The sequence below is a fragment of the Urocampus carinirostris genome, chromosome 12, assembly GCF_059441175.1.
Source record: "Urocampus carinirostris isolate Australia breed hairy pipefish chromosome 12, RoL_Ucar_1.0, whole genome shotgun sequence".
NCBI lineage: Eukaryota > Metazoa > Chordata > Actinopteri > Syngnathiformes > Syngnathidae > Urocampus > Urocampus carinirostris.
Window position 1 is genome coordinate 38001406 of NC_142360.1, and position 18997 is coordinate 38020402.

General features: G+C 38.3%; 2 protein-coding genes across 3 annotated transcripts in view; one reads left to right on the forward strand and one right to left on the reverse strand.

The window, feature by feature from the left end:
• The window catches only part of sbno2b (strawberry notch homolog 2b), an 84526-nt gene extending 79953 nt beyond the window's left edge, over positions 1–4573 (reverse strand). For both annotated transcript variants that reach the window (XM_088350411.1, XM_088350410.1), the window contains exon 1: positions 4377–4573. The gene's annotated coding sequence lies outside the window, so the exon portion shown is untranslated. The remainder of the gene's footprint in view (positions 1–4376) is intronic.
• tm6sf2b (transmembrane 6 superfamily member 2b) overlaps positions 4331–18997 on the forward strand; it is a 43715-nt gene continuing 29048 nt past the window's right edge. The window contains exons 1-3 of the mRNA XM_088350412.1: positions 4331–4616; positions 18075–18123; positions 18236–18368. Of these exons, the coding sequence (XP_088206538.1) occupies positions 4557–4616; positions 18075–18123; positions 18236–18368 (242 nt within the window). The 5' untranslated portion in view covers positions 4331–4556. The remainder of the gene's footprint in view (positions 4617–18074; positions 18124–18235; positions 18369–18997) is intronic.

Genomic DNA, 18997 nt, shown 5'->3' on the forward strand with positions numbered 1-18997 from the left:
TAAGTAATGCGCTAAACCATAGAAAGGATTTTTTTAAAACATACAATTCCCAATGGCAGCACGGCGGCGCAGTGGTTAGCGCGTATGCGGCACAGTTTTGAGGTCGTGGGAACCTCCTGCGTGGGTTCCACGTGTGCCCTGCGATTGGCTGGCAAGCAGTTCAGGGTGTCCCCCTCCCCGCTGCCCGGAGATGGCCGGGATGGGCTCCAGCTCCACCCCCCGCGACCCTAATAAGGATAAGCGGTACAGCTAATGCGATGAGATGAGACAATTCCCAAATTGTAACCAATACACTTTAATGATGACATAGCTGCAGTCAGGAAAATCCTACGGAGAGTCATCAACACAACCCTGGAAATCATCTGCTGCTCTCTGCCCAGTCTGGAGGACATTGCCAGCTGAATATACCGCAGCAAAGCCATCAACATGTTAAAGGACTAGCCTCACTTGGCCACCACCTCTATTACCTGCTCCCTTATGACAAGAAGTAACGGGCTCAGAGGAAGTTTCTTCCCCAGGGTCTTCACTCCCCTTAACATGCACATTAAGCTGTGGGAAAAATATATCTGATTGACAATAAAAAAAAAAAATCAATTGTAATTCGTATAAATGCATGCTAAAGGCAGCTCTAAATGTCAAACATTCGTTCTAGCTGCCTTAAGTTGCTAAAAACATCAATCGTCCATTTTACCTTAGCTGCCATTGTCGGCTGAAGATGTCAAAAATCCGCTGGCAGTGAATGAGTTAATAATAATTTTCAAATAATTAGATTATAACGTATTCGCCTTTTGGGTTTTAACTGTGTTCTTGGCCTGCAATATAAATGCAATCAATGACAATAGACTATTCTGATTCTATTCTATTAGGTAGTTTTGAATATACCCATTTCAAAATGGTAATCAATACATTTTTATTACAATAGATATAAAAAAAAATCGAAAAAAATATTTGCTATGAAAATTGAGAATGTTGAGTCAAGTCGTGTTTATTTGTATAGACCTTAATAACAAGAAGTCTCAAATGGCTTTACGGACTACTGACTACTATTACACCACATCATCAACATGAAATGAAAGTAATAACAGAATGTTCGGCTGACAGTTTTTCAATGCACCAGTGTTATGATTAGTTCTGCAAGATTTTGGAAGAAAAAAAAAATCGCAATTTTTGGGAACATTATTGCAATTTTGCTGTGATTTTCAATTTTAAAAGGAAAGTACATTTTCTGTGCGAGTTTTGTTTATGTGTGAATACCTAATCATACTGACATGCTTTAACCTTAAGAAAATAGTGCCCTCTTCTGGAAAGCTTTGTAAGGATTGCGGTGGATGTGTGGCATAGCGTGCTGCTTGCAAACATTGCCTCGCCTGTATTGGCTTTATTGGTCACTCAAATAACAAAGGGGAAAAACACAAATTTGGAACTACAAATCCTTGGAAAAAAAAATGCAGTGTCTTGTGATTACACAATTGCAGATTGCAATAGCGATTCAATTTCATTTAATCATGCAACCCTAGTTACGATCCACTATTCTATTAGCCCAGTTTCTAAGGACTACTTTGTAATTATATTTGCCTATGTATCATCTAGGGTCATAGGGACACCAATCCCTGTGGTGTGTCTTGGGCAAGTACAGCCTGGTGGTGCCCATGTCTAATCTTGTTGCATACGGTGTTTTACCACGTTGATATCAATGGTTATTCATTTCAAATAAAATGATCCATCTATCTATGTACCCTGTTCATATCCCTCAAGAGGGGTGACCGAGAGCAAGACAAACACATAAAAAAAAAAAAAATAGGGAAAAAGTAGAAAAATAACACACAAACATTTTTGGACCATGGCCAACCTAAATGCCCAAACACCCTAACAAGTTAAGCACCTCGGCACCCAAGTTGGTCATGCTTTCGTTCCTCCAGAGGAAATGGGACACTCGGGGCAGGGTGACACAACACACTCTTCTGTTCAACAGCTTTCACTGGTTTACCCCCGCCGCATCATAGAGGTGCCCTGCCCATTCCACTATCCTTTCACAGCACCTCTCCACTCATTCCTATCACCAACAAGAGCTCTAACTTCCACTAGATTTCGACCTCTTTCCTGCAGAGCACTCATATCACCATCTATCCACGTCAATCGCGGCCTTCCTCTTGGTCTCCTTCCATTTACTTCTGCTTTGTATAATTAAAGGATAGGTTTAACTGTGTATTTAGAATTGTAATATCAATGTAGCCAATGACAATAAAGGCTATTTCAGTTGTATTCTATCTAGCAACCAATTTCCAAACTAACCAATACATTTTAATAATGACACCTGGTTCAACATGAAGAGAAAAGGTTCTCAATGGAAATTATGAATGTTAAATAGGTCAATCATGGACAATTCATCAAATCCACTACACAGCATCATCTCCAAACAGAAGAGCAGCTTCAGCGACAGACTGCTGTCAACGTCTTGTTCCACGGATAGACTGAGGAGATCATTTCTTCCTCATGCCATAAGGCTCTTTAACTCCACCCCGGGGAGTAAAAGCCCACATTGAACCCCACCCCCACATTTGCATATTACCCTATTTTTATTACAGTGTGCATTTTACGTAGCACTACTTGAATATTCTATATCAACACGTTCTATTGGGTATTTGTGTATTCTATTTCTTTTCTTTTATTATTTTATTTTTCAGCACAAGGACACTGCTGAAAGTGTGAATTTCCTTACGCCATCTCAGGGGTGTCAAACTCATTTTAACTCGGGGGCCACACGATAGAAAAAACATTCTGTCGGGGGCCGGATTAGTAGATTAAAGAGAAAGAAAAAGAGATAAAGAAATAAGAGAAAGAGGGAGGGAAAAGGAGAAAGGGCGGGACAAAGAAATGAAGAGAGAGAGGGAGAGAGAGAGCGTGAGAAACAAAAGATAAAAAGTCGTGAGAGAGGGGGAAAAGAAAGGGAGAGGAAGAAAGAAATCCAAAGAGAAATAGAAAGACAGAAGGAGAGAAAAGAGAAAAGAAAGCACAAAGGGTATGAAGAGAGAAAGAGAAAAGAGAGAAAAGGAAAAAAAGGAAGTTAGAGCAAAATAGGTTAAAAGACACAGAGAGAGAAAGCGACAAAGCAACAAAGGAAGAGAAAAGGAGGGACACAGAGAGTGAAAGAGACAGAATGGGAGAAAAGGGGTGGAAAGGAAAGAGAGAGAGAGAGAGAGAGAGAGAGAGAGAGAGATAAAGAAATACAAGTACAGTGACTTTGTGAGAGGCACCTGGCTTTGGCAACATCAATTTGACATATTTCAACCTGCAGCTTGTTTTTCTCTTGCGCTTCTCTGAGTGTTATCTCGCGGGCCGGTTTCAATCCCTTAGCGGGCCTGATCCGGCCCGCGGGCCGCCTGTTAGACACCTGTGCCTTACGGGGATTCCTAAAGTATCTATGTATTTAGTCAAAATAGTAAAAATGAGTTGATGTTTTGACCCGAACTAAACTAATAAAATGATGTCCGATTCATTCCACAACTGATTAGTTAATCAATAACGTTTCAAAACAAGATTAGACATGGCACTCCAAGGTAGTCATGTAATAAAGATTCATTCTAAGTACAGTACAACGATGTATGACGTTTCTAAAGTAAATTAAACATATCAAAGTAATCCCTACGTCATGATCGACATATTTAACCGAAAAGAGAGAAGAGTGCCACATCTGTTTCCACACAACACAAAGAAAGGCAGCCAGAGCTATACATTACAGTGTCACTTTATCACCGCTGTTAGCTTGTATGACAACCCGGACACTTTAATAAACTAAAATATTAGCAGCCATTTGTCAAATACATCACATTTATTCCGAATGTTAACAGAAGACTGTAAAACGTCGAACGTTGTCGTTTGAATGTAAATGTTAAAACCCTTAGCCAAGATAAGTACTAGCTCTGTTAGCTTAGCTTGTAAAGTGACTACTTCACGTACAGAATATGGTGGTTTTTGTTTGTATTTATGCCCGTTTTAATGTGAGGATTAATAAAATATAAGCGCTTAACGAGAAAAATAATGTTTATTCGAGGTTATAAGCCTTATTTGTGGTTATTACTACGTAGTAAGTGGAGCTAGCCGAGTACACTATTTCGGTGTCAGTGTAAATCGAAAGAAGTGAAACTATCTTATAACGAAACTGATCATAAAACGCTTTTTTAATATAAATCCACGATTTTATAAGACGTTGTATTTTATTTTAGAAAAATCCAGGCCGACGTTAAAGAAGCCGGCGTAACTCGATGTGAATAACAAGCGCACTATGGGAGAGCCTGCCGAGGACGCATCTTGATCTGGGGCAGCTGCCGATGTGTCGCCTGCGCTTTTCGGGGGACGTATTTTCGCATTTTACTCACCTTTTTCGTCTCCTTTTCTTCGTCCGAGAACGAACCCCGAAATGGCGGTCGTATGTGGGTCGGAGAGCGGCGTCGAATGGACGAGGAAGAGGATTTTTTAATCCAACTTATTCGCCGCTACTTGTTATCTTACTTCCTGATTGAGTGGCCATTTTGAAGAACGAAAAAATATTTCCGCTGATGACGTTAACAGCTGCCCTAAACTGGGCACAGTCAAAGAAGGGGAAAAGTCAAATACAGGTAAAGTACATATAATTCATTTAGTACGAGTAAATACACGCATAAAATATTATATAATAGTATTTATAAATATAAATTCCTAAAAAGAGCCAAAAGTAAGGCAACAAAACTTCCTAAAACACAAGAAAGGCTGAGAAGGAAACTGCCGACAGAACGGTTTGGGCTTGGCCATTTAACGAAAATAGTTTTATTTAAATCCAAATAAGTTACAAAATATTATATTATTTGATAAAAAAATAGTTTTCCTTTCATATTAATATTTATTAGAATTGTCTATTTCATTAATAACAATGTAATGAACATCGTTTAGAATAGAATAGAATATACCTTTGTCATTGTTACAAAATGGGTTAACATATTGTGACAACGAAATTGGGCATGACACTCCAGTTTCACACATTCACAGTGAGGTAGAAAAACAAGAAGATAAAGGAACAGAGAAGATAAGGTTATAAAACAAGGAGGATAATTTACACAAAATTTACCCAAGAAATGTCAGCATACAGGATGTTACATACAGTTTGGTATCGTAGGGTTTACTACAAAACTAGACGTGGCATTCCAGGATAAACATGGAATAAAGATTTAAAAGAGAAAACTAAGAAACAATTGTCAAGGTAATAAGGCATAACATATTTACAAAGTATTTATTTGTAATATCACAAATTGTATGATCTTTAAATACTGTATGTAATGTTTTTGTTCCTTTTCATTCAAGCACAGGTTGAATGCTGCTGTTCTCAAAATTCCAATGTTTCTTTTTCTACAGGGAATCTAAGTCAAGAAATAGTAAATAAGAAACACATTATTAATGATTTTATCGATCAGATTCTAGAGGTTTTTTTCCAAGGGTTTCTTCATTTTCCTAATGCTGAGGTTTTGAGATTTCCTTGCCTTCATGTAGGTTTAAGATCAGGGGATGGTGTTATAATACTCTGAAGTCTGTGCAGCCCTTTGAGACTCCTTGTGATTAAGGGCTATACAAATAAACATGACTAGACTTGACTTGATTTTACATGTTTTTGAGTTTTTCCTTGCCCTCTGTAGGTTTTAGATCAGGGTATGGTGTAATAATAGTCTTTACTTAGCAATAGTCTGTGGTTTGTGCAGCCCTTTGAGACTCCTTGTGATTAAGGTTGTCACACATAAACATGACCTGACTTGACTTGACATGTTTTTGAGTTTTCCTTGCCCTCATGTAGGTTTTAGATCAGGGGATGGTGTCATCATATTCTGTGGTTTCCAATAGTCTGTGGTCTGTGCAGCCCTTTGAGACTCCTTGTGGTTAAGGGCGTCACAAATAAACATGGCTTGACTAAAGTAAAAATCCGTGCTTTTAGTTTTTTTTCCCTTAACCGCTTGCATCGTAGGATCACCATTTACTGTGTTGTTTCTTGGGCAAGTACAGCCTGGTGGCGCCAATACCACTCCAGGCCAACCAACCACAGAAAAAAATAAAAGTTTAAAATATAGCAAAAAAATTAAGTAATAACGGAAATAAGCAAGTAATTCCTGTTACTATTTGAATTCAATGTTACTTTTTTTTTTAAAAATTGAAGTATTACTGTAAATGTATTTTTACAGCTTTTCTGTTGTAATTTTTCTGTGGTAATATATATTTTTTAGTATTTCTGCTGTCAGATTTTTATAGACATGTTGTAGTAGTACTGTAGTTTTATTTTTGTGGTATTTCTGCAGTAGTATTTTTTGTAGTATGGCATTCAGGGCAGATGATCTATGGTCTGGTGTCATAGTGTGAAAGTTATTGAATGAATGAATGAATTTATTAACAAATAAAAAGAATTCATTTTCTGATGTGCATAAAGTCTATCCCAATCTAGAACCACTACCTTATAAATATTACCTATTTATACTATATTCTTATTTTTTAAATCTTATTTAATCTTGTTTTTATGACATGTTTGTCCTTGCAGGACGCAGCTTATCTTGTTATAAACGATGTACACTTTGTTGACGCCCTTAATCAGAAGGAGTCTCAAAGAGCTGAACAGACCAAAGACTACGACAGACTACAAACTATTATTAAACCATCCCCCGATCTAAAACCTACATGAGGGCAAGGAAAAACCCCAAAACATGTCAAGTCCAGGCTTGTTAAAATTGTGACACCCTTAATCATAAGGAGTCTCAAAGGGCTGCACTGACCACAGAGTATAGCAAACTACAGACTATTATGACACCATCCCCTGATCTAAAACCTACATGAAGGCAAGGAAAAACTCCAAAACCTCAACGTGAGGAAAATGAAGAAACCTTGAGGATTTCATAATGGCACTAGCCCAACCCAACAACACCATTTAACGTTTCCAGTCTTTAACCATTGAAATATTTGAATGAATATTTATAATGGGTTGTGTTTCGAAATGATTCCATCAAATATACACTTCTCCTCAAAAGTTTGACATCCCCTTAGAAATATCCATTCTTTAACAATAGCAAATTTTAAAGGATAACATTTTTTTTTTTTTAATCCTTTTTTTCTCACCTTCAAGTCTTGACTATACATTACATTTACTTTGAAACTCATTTTATGAATAAAAAACGTGTAACTTCTCGTGGGAAACACATTATTGTCTGGGTGACACCAAGGTTTTGTTTTTGTTCACTGAACATTCAAATGGTACTGAGGAATTGATTGAAATTATTGAAATAAAATACACTGTGTCAGTTATTTAAAAAAGGAAAGAAAATAAGTACCCTGCTACTTTGCTATTTCTCCCACTTAGAAATCATGGAGGGGTCTGAAATGTTTATGGTAGGTGCATGTCCACTGTGAGGGAGATAAACTAAAAAGAAAAATCCAGAAATCACAATGCATGATATTTTAGCGATTTATTTGAGTAATATAGCTGCAAATACGTATTTGAACACCTGATAAAATGAATGTTAATATTTGGTACAGTAGCCCTTGTTTAGTTGTACAGAGGTCAAAGATTTCCTGTAGTCTTTCACCAGGTTTGCACACACCGCAGGAGGGTTCTTGACCCACTCCTCCACACAGATCTCCTCTAGATCAGTCAGGTTTCGGGGCTGTCGCCGAGAAACACTGAGTGCTGACCTCTCTCCAAAGATTTTCGATTGGGTTCAGGTCTGGAGACTGGCTGGGCCATGCTAGAACCTTGATATGCTTCTTACGGGGCCACTCCTTGGTTTTTATGGCTGTGTGCTTCGGGTCGTTGTCGTGTTTGAAGACCCAGCCACGACCCATTTTTGCATTACCTTCCTATGCATTGTAATTTCTGGATTTTTCTTTTTAGTTTATCCCTCTCACAGTGGACATGCACCTACGACGAACATTTCAGAACCCTCCATGATTTCTAGGTGGGAGTAATTGCAAAACACTAATTTTCTTCACCGTATTACAATGCTATACCTAAAATTGAAAACAAATCCACAAATTTAATCCGTCAGTTATTTCAAAAACAACAAAAAAACAAGACATAATTGAAAATCTGTTTCTAATGGGGCGACAAACGAAGGTATTATTTTCATGCCATTATTTTTTCAAGCCTAATTTCATAAAGGCCAATCACAGATATCTTGAAAACAAACCTATCTATACTCGGAGACGACATTAGCCGTAATGCTGTTCTCATTTTAAATGGACTGCATTTAAATAGCGCTTTTCAAGTCAAAGGAGACTTCCCAAAGTGCTTTACAATGTGCTTCACACTTACCATCACACACTCTTGCAAACAGGTTGGACGATTGTTACAGTACCACACATACTTAATTATTTACTGAAAGAAAGAAGACATTTACAGTGGCTTGCGAAACTATTTGCCCCCCTTGAACTTTGTGAGCTTTTGCCACATTTCAGACTTCAAATATAAAGATATAAAACTGTAATTTCTTGTGAAGAATCAACAATAAGTGAGACACCATCATGAAACGGAACACACTTTATTGGATATTTTCAACTTTTTTAACAAATAAAAAACGAAAAAATGATGTGCAAAATGATTCAGCCCCTTTACTTTAGCAAACTCTGTCCAGAAGTTCAGTGAGGATCCCCGAATGATTCAATGATGATCTAAATGACTAACGATGATAAATGAAATCCACTTGTGTGTAATCCAGTCTATGTACAAATGCACCTGCACTGTGATGGTCTCAGAAGTCTGTTTAAAGTGCAGAGAGCATCCTGAAGAACGAGGAACACACCAGGCAGGTCCGAGATACTGTTGTGGAGAAGTTTAAAGCTGGATTTGGATTTCCCAAGCTTTAAACATCCCAAGGAGCACTGTGCAAGCAATACTATTGAAATGGAAGGAGTATCAGACCACTGCAAATCTACAAAGATCGGGCCGTCCCCCTAAACTTTCAGCTCATGCAAGGAGAAAACTGATCAGAGCATGATCACTCTGGATGAACTACAGAGGTCTACAGGATAACATATATAGCTACAATTAGGGTTGGGTAAGGTCACTTTAACTGGATTAACGCTAATAAAAGACAAAGGAACTAAATATGAATAAAATGATGACTCACAACACGTGGTAAGCTTTCTCTTTGGCTTTGATCTCTTTGATCTCCGGCAAAACTAACATAAAATGCGACAGAAACAAAATGAAAATCAATCCAAACAGCTTGCCAACATCATTTTTGCCGTTCCATGTGTTCCGTTACTCCCCAAGCCTGCACAAAATTCAGTCATTTTATTCCTATTTAGTTTCTTTTGTCTTTTATTAGCATATTTGGTATTGGAGTCATCCAAAAGTCATTGAAAGTAATCCAGTTAAAGTAACCCTACCCAACCCTGGCCACAATATAACAGAAGGTCTGTCATTGTATTTTCTTATACAGCTTACATGGAAATGTGAATAAAAACATTTTTTCTACTGAAAATGTCTGGGTTTTTACAACACAGCGGCGGGTCATTTTGACCCGAAGACAACAGCAGGGTTAAATAAAGTTGCGCTTAAGCATGTCCCGATTTGGCATCCTCCGGTCCATCCCACATTATTGAACAGTCCTGGAAGAGCTACACTTGTTTTCCGGCAAAAGACAAACACACAAACACACACAAAGCTTTCCTGGTAGCCCCCCCTGGTCTAGCGCAGCGGTCGGGAAACCAACGGCCTGCGAGCCAGATATGGCTCTATTCATGAGTACATATGGCTCGGAGATGAAATTATACTCATGAAAATCTCATTTGTAGCATTCCAATTCTGAGTCTAGTCCAGTGAGCGCGTAGCCGACATAGCGCTACTAGCATGAGGGGTTTGGGACAGTGTATAAAGACAAGGTTTGTATACCTTTTTCACAGTCAATTTCAAGCACTTTCCAGGCCTTCAAATGAAAAAAGCCTGATCAAAGAAAAGTCATATTTACTTGTGAAGCCCTTAATCACAAGAAGTCTTAAAGGGATGCACAGAACACAGATTATTGCAAACTACAGACTATGATTACACCATCCCCTGATCTAAAACCAACATGAGGGCAAGGAAAAACTCAAATACATGTCAAGTCAAGTCATGTTCATTTGTGACGCCCTTAATCACAAAGAGTCTCTAAGAGATGCACAGACCACAAATTATTGCAAACTCCAGACTATTATGACACCATCCCCTGATCTAAAACCAACATGAGGGCAAGGAAAAACTCAAAAACCTCAGCATGAAGTAAATGAAGAAACTTTGAGGTAATCCCCTGTCCAAGAGGACCAGGCTGCAATGGATGTTGCATTAACATTAGATTAAAAATAAAATATACAATAATTAAAGTATGATTTAAAATAAATAAATTAAAAAAACTAAAATAAAAAGGATGACCGGGTTGCAATGTTGCAATCAAAATAACTTTTTGTTGTTGACTTTAATTACCAAAATAGAGTAACTATTTTGCTGCAAGCACATACTTTGTGCTATATTCCACTGTTCCTATCTAAGATCTGCTATATTTTTGCGTCAGTGAGCTGCTATAAACTGACATGAATTCTGCCATTCTTCACAAAATGCATGCAAGGCTTGGCTTTATCACAGTTCTTTACAAACATGCAAAGCGCTAATTGTAGTATTACTGTAGTTTTATTATGATCGTATTTCTGCAGTAGTATTTTTGTAGTATTTCCAAAATAGAATTCTGCAGCATATCTGTAGAATATTGTAGTGTATCTGCAGTATTTCCTTAGTATTACTGTAAATGCATTTTTTGTCGTAACATTCTGTAGTATTTCCGCTGTCAGATTTTTGCAGTATCTTTGTAGTATTACTGCATATGTACTTTTGCAGTATTTCTGTCGTAACATTTTATGTAGTTTTCTTATTCTTAGTATTTCTGCAGTCAGATTTATATAGAATTTGTGTAGTATAACTGTAGTTTTATTATTATAGACCTTCTAGTATTTTTGTAGTATTTCCATCGTATTTTTGTAGTGTTTCCAAAATAGAATTTTGAAAAATATCTGGAAAATGTTGTAGTATATCTGCAGTATTTTTGCTGTATTTCTGTTGTAATATTTCTGTAGTAGTTCCCCTGTCTAGTTTTTGGAGTATTCACAAAGTATTTTTGTAGTATAATTGTAAAAGGATTTTAGCAGTATTTTCTGTCATAATATTTCAGTAGTAGTAGTCAGATTTTTGTAGATTCTTTTGTAGTATTACTGTAGTTGAGAGAGAAGGGGGGAGATAGAGAGGGGGGAGAGTGAGAAAGAGAGAGACGTAATTGAAAGAGAGAGAGAGAGAGCGACGCAATTGGAAAGAGTGAAGGAGAGAAAGAGAAAGAAGTAATTGAGAAAATGTGAGAATTAATAGAGAGAGGGCAGTAATTGAGAGAGAGTATGAGAGAGACACTATTCAGAGATAGAGGGAGAGAAAAACTTAATTTAGAGAGAGGGAGAGAGAAGAGAGTGACGTAATTAAGGTAGAGAGGGAGAGAGAGAGACGTAATTGAGAGAGAGAGAGAGAGAGAGAGACGTAATTGGGAGAGAGAGAGAGACGTAATTGGGAGAGAGGAGAGAGAAGTAATTAAAAGAGAGTGAGAATTAATTGAGAGAGAGACAGAGTCAATAAAAAGAGAAAGAAGTAATTAAGAAAGAGTAAGAAGTAATTAATAGAGAGAGAGCAGCAATTGAGAGAGAGAGTGAGACGTAATTTAGAGATAGAGGGAGAGAGAAACGTAATTTAAAGGGATGGAGAGATAAGACCCGCGACCCTACTGAGGATAAGCGGTGCAGATAATGAATGAATGAATGGAGAGAGAAGAGAGAGTGACGTAATTGAGAGAGAGAGAGAGAACAAGCAGGGAAGAAAATAAAAGAAAAGATGGATATCAATGTGTGTGTATGAATGGGAAAGTGTGGAATACATTGTAAAGTGACTTGGGGGGGTCTTCAGCCCCTTGAAAAGCGCGATATAAAATGCAGTCCATTTATCATTTAGTGAACATTCTTTGCAACGAGATTAGACATGGCACTCCCGGATAAAGACCAAAACGAGGAAAATACACCCCAAAAAATGTCAGGATGAATAGCAAAAAACGGAAATGGGTAGTGCTGTTGTTATGTGTCTATTCAAACAAGAACTGCATTACCCAAGATGCCATATTGCTACTGAGCATGCGCGGTGTGTACCCTCATGTTCGGAGTTATAGGTTATGGTTTCCAAGCGAGTGACTCGTCTCATTAATGAAACAACACAATTGCACTAATAATTGCTAATTGCCAAAAAAAAACAGTTTATTAAAAAGTAATGCAATAACATTTAACAACTACACGAATTCCCAAATACACGTCGATAAATAAGAGTTTCGGTTTTTCAGACCGTACCTTTGCTGCCATCTGGTGTCTCATTTCAGTACTGAAATTTGCCACATAACTTACATCGCCTCTCTAGAAATTAAGAAATTTACGGTTGTATGATGACAACGATTTCCATAATGATTTATTTCTGAATGAGTATTTTGACCTTGCTCCTCGAATTTAAGTAGAGATAACCGTGCTAGCCCCCTCCGCGTGGGTGAGCCTCCCTCTGGTCCCTCTCCTCACATGATTAGTCTGTGCCTTGCTATCATTGTATACAAGGAAATGTGTTAATTATTTCAACGGTTGTGTGGGTGTATCTAACGTCCCGGGAGGAATTGAATGATCTTATTGTACATTGAATGCTTTTATTCAACATTTGAGTTGCAATTGGTCCGCTGTAGGAATCAATTTTGATTTGCTGATACTGGCCAGTCTCCTAATTTAAAATTATAATGCATTGTATTTATTATATTGCTCAGTAGTTCTTCAATACTTACCATATTGTGCAGAAGTCTAGGCCAATAATTACAAAAGTTCACTCCAGCCCATTTTTATCCTCCAAAAACATGCAATTAGAAGCATACACAGAGTAGGATATCGGGATCATACTCCTATTTTATTCCTGCAGTCCAAATGATTAAAATTGGACGATTTAGTAATATGTTTCACTTTACAACTGCTATCTAAGGTCAACAAAATCATAGTGCCAGAAAACCGCCATAAATTATTCATTCGGAAAGAGGGAAATTATAACTTAAGGGGCTGTAGTAAATTCAAAATCCCAAAGGTGAGAACCACCAGGAAAAGAATGTGTGTGTCTGTGTGTGGAGTCAAACTTTGGAACAAGACGAGATCAAACAATGTCCAAATATTCATGTGCTCAAATTTAAATACAAAAAAAAACCATTACTGGTAGAATACAGAGATGAAGAAAATGGGGTATGAGTGATACTAGAGATTGGAAATACTGCGTTTACAACTATAGTTAACCGGGTTGTTATTGTTACTATTATTATATCATAACAGTTATTATTGCTATTGTTGTTATTATCATTGGTGTCTAAATGATATTTAGCGACTAGTAACGTTACTAGATGGGTACTATGATTATTAGTACAGTATATAATAAATGTGACTATTATTATTATTATAAATATTGATATCTGGCCTATGTAATATGTAAATCCGTGAGATTTTGTTATATTTAGACTACAATGAGGAGGTATCTGTGAAATGTAATTAATAAAAAAGATGAAGGGGTAGGAAAAATAAGCTTCTGCTTCTTACTACTGTCATGATTACTGGTGTGACTCAGCTGTGCCCGCTCTTTTGGCGCCAACTGCCGCGGGTTCTGATTGGCTCCCGATCAGTATTTGTACCCAGTCCTGTCCGTCCCCTTTTGTTAGTCCGTCTGCGAACCTCAGTAAACACTAGGCAAGCCACATTTCAACCCTGACTCCACCTGTCCCGTTTTTTGCTCCCATCTGCCCCCTTCGACCCATTTTTCCGACCACGTTTTTGGTCTCCTGTCCCGGCTACCGACCCGCTTTTTCCGTCCCTGACACCGCCATCGCTCGCCATGGAAGATCCACTTCCGCGTTCAGAGCACAATCCGAGTACCAGAGCGACTTGCTTCCCGCGTCCACCGAACGCCGGATCGTGGGCGCAGCCCATTCTCTGTCTTCCAATAAAACTTGTGAGAAACGCAACGCAAGTGGGTCCTGTTTCCGTTCTGGTCCTGACAACTACCCCTTTTCTAACATGTTATGTTAACATTTTCGTTTTTGTCCTGTTTTTATTTTCTAATGTTGGAAATGAAGTTTTCATTCATTCAATATGTTTTCCTATTTATCCTGACATACAAGTTATCTTATTTTGTGGAGTCTGTTCATCTTTTTGTTTTCACATATTTGCACTATGTTGCTCCGAATGTCATTGCGCTATTTTTCATTGCACTTATCTTATATTATACATACAACCAATGTTCCCTCTAATTTTCCACGGGTCCGAGAGTTCACACAAAGTCGGTGAGCAACGCTTGAAACAACAGTGAGCAACAGCAATCCCAAGTGTGGCAACTAAGTCATTAGTAGTACGATACACAACTGTATCTAATCACATTTTTTAGTGGAAGTACAATGTTGGCAACAAGATTGACTTGGTATAATTGGAAATTATTTGAATGCAACACAAACTTTTTATTCTTTTTCCTGTTTTTTTCTGTTTTTTAATTCCTTTAAAAACATCTCATTGTGGTTATTTTTTCCTAGCTGTTACTTTTTTTCTTTTTGTTCTCTATTTACTTTTTTTTTCCTTTGTTTCTTTCTTTTCTTTTTTTCTGGCTTTTTTTTCTGAAACTCTCCTCCTTTTTTCTCTTCCTAATGTTTCTTTTTTCTCACCTTTTCACAACTTTTTCATTTTGGTATTTTTTTCTTTTTTCTTCTATTCCCCCTTCCTTTAAGTCATTTTGTGCATCATTTTACATTATATTTGGTCATATAGGGATGAAAGAAGCAAAAACAACCTGAAGAGCCGTTTAGGACCCGAAAGAGCCGGTTCCTTTTAGTGAGCCGAGCCGGAGAAGCCGGTTCTCGAAAAACCGCATTTAGAACACAACGTCAGGGGAACCCGTGTATTTTTACCTTCATGAACTGTAACTTTGACTTAATTCCCTTTTTAATTAGCAATTTGGAGCCCTGATTTTTGTGAGCAGGCTAGATTTTCTTGTGCGCGGAAAAGCTCTAGGTAGTGCGCAATTGCGCACACACGCAGTTTAGAGGGAACATTGCGCTGGCTAGATTTTCTTGTGCGCTGAGAATGTGCGGGCAATGCGCGATTGCGCACGCGCGCAGTTTAGAGGGAACATTGCATACAACTCGGGCCATTCTACATGCACTACCTTGCAAATATCGCCTATCGATCCTGATGTCCCTTAAATAATGTTCACTACGTTGTTATTGGTGACAATAAAGGCCATTCGAATTCTGACGTGGCTGCGTGCCCTATACTGACTCCACGTGGAGAAAGAGGTAATTACATGCATTAGTCCAGTTTACTTTTTCTCACTTAAAAACAGTTTTTTTGTGTGCCACTGCGGTGTTTTCCATACATTTTGTGAAACTCTGGTGAGGGTATTCGGGGGCATGCTCCCCAGAGAGAAAATTGTCTACATTTTAAACTCAAACGCATCCATTTGGTGGATTTTAGGCAAAATCAAGACTCTCAATTAGGGGTGTCAAAGTCATTGGAGCTCGGGGGCCATATTGTGGAAAAACAAGTCTCACTAGCGCCGGGCTGGTGGATTAAAGAGAAAGAGAGAGAGAGAGGGGGAGGAAAAAAGAGAGAACAAACGTGAGAAAGGGAGAGAGAAAAATGAAAGACAGAAAGAGAGGAAGAGAGATTAGATACAAAAACGTGAAAGAAAGGGAGAGGGAGAGAAAAGGAGAGAAAGAAGGAAAGTGAGAAAGGGAGAGAGAAAAAGGAAAGACAGAAATAAAGGAATAGGGAAAGGGAGAGAGTGGGAGATAAAGGCAGGGAGAAAAGTAGACAAAAGAGAAAAGGGGGAGAGAAAGGGAAAAGGGGAAGAGAAATAGAAAGAAAAAGGAAAGACAAATGGAGGAAGAGAGAGAGAGAGGGGGGAAGGAATAAAAAGAGAAAAAGAGACAAATAGAGAGGACAGAATAGAGAAAGACAGAGAGGGGAAGAGAGAGTGCAAAAAAGAGAAAGAAGGAGAAACAGAAAGGGAGGGAGAAAATAGAAAACAGAAAGACAACAAAAGAGAGGGAATAAACAGAGTGAGAGAGAAAAAGAGACATAGAGAGAGAAATAAAGAAAAAAAAGACAGAAAGAGAGTGATACATGGGGATGGATAAATGGAGAGGGAGACATGGAAAATGAGAAGGAGAGACACACGGGTGTGAAAAAAGTAAGAAAGAGAGGGACAAAGACAAAGAGGGGAAAATAAAGAGAGATACAAAGAAAGAAGTAAAGGGAGAGAGAAGAAAGAAAAAGAGACAAGGAAAGAGAGGGACTAAGAGAGAGAAAAACAAAGTGTGAAAGTAAGAGGAATAAAGACAGAAATAGAGTAATAGAGATAAATAAATGGAGAGTGAGATAGAGAAAAAGGGAGAAAATGAAAATGAGAAAGATATACAGAGAGAAGCAAAAGAAGTAAAAAAGATAGAGAGAAAGTGAAGGAAAAAGGAAGTGATACAGAGTGAAAAGAGAGAGAAACAAGGGAGAGAGAGAGTGAGAACAAATAGAGACACAGAGAAGAAAAAAGGGAGAGTGTGAAAAAAATAGAACGAGAGAGAGAAATGAATACAGCTCTGGCTGCTTTGTGAGTGGCGCCTGGCTTTGGTGACATACAGTGGAGATTTTTCAAACTGCATGTTATTTTTGAGGAAAAACTCAAAAACATGCCACGTCATGTTAAAATTGTAAAGCCCTTAATCTCATGGAGTCTCAAAGGGCTGCACAGACCACAGACTATTGGAAACCACAGAATATGATGACACCATCACCTGATCTAAAACCTACATGAGGGCAAGGAAAAACTCAAGAACATGTCAAGTCAAGTCCTGTTCATCTGTTTGGCCCTTAATCACAAGGAGTCTCAAAGGGCTGCACAGACTATTGCAAACTACAGACTATTCTAACACCATCCCCTGATCTAAAACCAACATGAGGACAAGGAAAAACTCAAAAACATGTCAAGTCATCCATATTTGTGTATCCCTTAATCACAAGGAGTCTCAGAGGGCTGCAAAGACCACATACTATTGCAAACTACAGACTATTATGACACCATCCCCTGATCTAAAACCAACATGAGGACAAGGAAAAACTCAAAAACATGTCAAGTCATCCATATTTGTGTATCCCTTAATCACAAGGAGTCTCAGAGGGCTGCAAAGACCACACACATACTATTGCAAACTACAGACTATTATGACACCATCCCCTGATCTAAAACCTACATGAGGACAAGGAAAAACTCAAAAACATGTCAAGTCATCCATATTTGTGTATCCCTTAATCACAAGGAGTCTCAGAGGGCTGCAAAGACCACATACTATTGCAAACTACAGACTATTATGACACCATCCCCTGATCTAAAACCTACATGAGGACAAGGAAAAACTCAAAAACATGTCAAGTCAAGTCCTGTTTATCTGTTTGGCCCTTAATCACAAGGAGCCACAAAGGGCTGCACAGACCATTGCAAAATAAAAACTATTATGACACCATCCCCTGATCTAAAACCGACACGAGGGCAAGGTAAAACTCAAAAACCTCAGTTTGAGGACAATAAGAAACCTTGAGAAGGGGCCGCACATGAAGTCATCCACCTTCCAGGATGACCAGGCTGCAACGCATGTTACAAGGACATCATCAAACAATACACAGACATTATCAACATGAAATATACAAACTATTACTCGGAAGCTCTTTTTGATGACAAACCAGAAATCTAGACTTCCTTAACCAAGAAATAATGTCATCGTATATCGAAAATGAAAATCTATTTAAAACACAGATAGAATTCATAACCGTAATCCGAACGTCAGTAAATTCCCTAAAATTAGGAATATTTCCAAGCTGCCTTTTGCAGATGGGATTTATGCAAATCTTCGCTCCAAATGGTTTTCTCCCCCTAAAGCCTCTTTGTCATCTTTCTCCCTCCGGTAAAGGGCGAGCCGTCCCGGAGTTCTATTAATCCTGGCCAGGAGCAGCCACGCGGTAAGAACTCATTTGAGTATTCTCCCATGTACTTCTTCTCCAAAACTTTTAGCGTTGTTGTCAAATTTGTAACCGTTTATCTTTTTCTTTCTCCGGACTTTGCAGAGAGTAGATATCCTCGGGTTGAGCCAGGGAGTCGAGGTCTGCTTTTTCGAACTTGGAGCGATGGAGACGTCGGTGTTTTTGTTTTCTTTGACCGCCCTGGGCATTTTGTACTGCATGAACGCCGTTCCGGCGCTCCAAGAGTAAGTTCATTGATTTTGTGTCTGCGATTGGAGCGAGGTTGGTGAACAAATCCGGACTAAAGGTTACTGTTTGGGGAATGCTCTTGGGTTGCAGTCGAAACTAAGAAGGGGTGCGATATAGATTTAAAGTCTTAAATTTTTCAGGAATTTTAAAGCCGACGCATTGATTTCAAGCGTTCTTTGAAATATGAAAACGTTTCAGACTCATTAGCACGACTCGTTAGCAAACCGTGACTTCCTGTTTTGTCTCCCTCTGCTGGTTATGAAATGTATTTTTGTAATGTGGTGAATTTATGGATTCAAGTAGTGGCACGAAATAAAAATAGCCTGGATGTAAATAGTTCATTTGAGTTGACGTATAGAAGGCTTAAGAAAAGTATTTTTAGTTTTATTTAGGTATGTAAAAATGAACATCTATTGCATCCTAGTCATTCTGGAAGGGGGGTGTTCGGTCCTTTCTCAAGGTTTCTTCATTTGACTCATGTTGAGGTTTTTGAGTATTACCTTGCCCTCATGTAGGTTTTAGATCAGGGGATGGTGTCATAATAGTTTGTAGTTTTTGCAGCCCTTCGAGACTCCTTGTGATTAAGGGCGCCACAAATAAACATGACTTGACTTGACTTCATTTG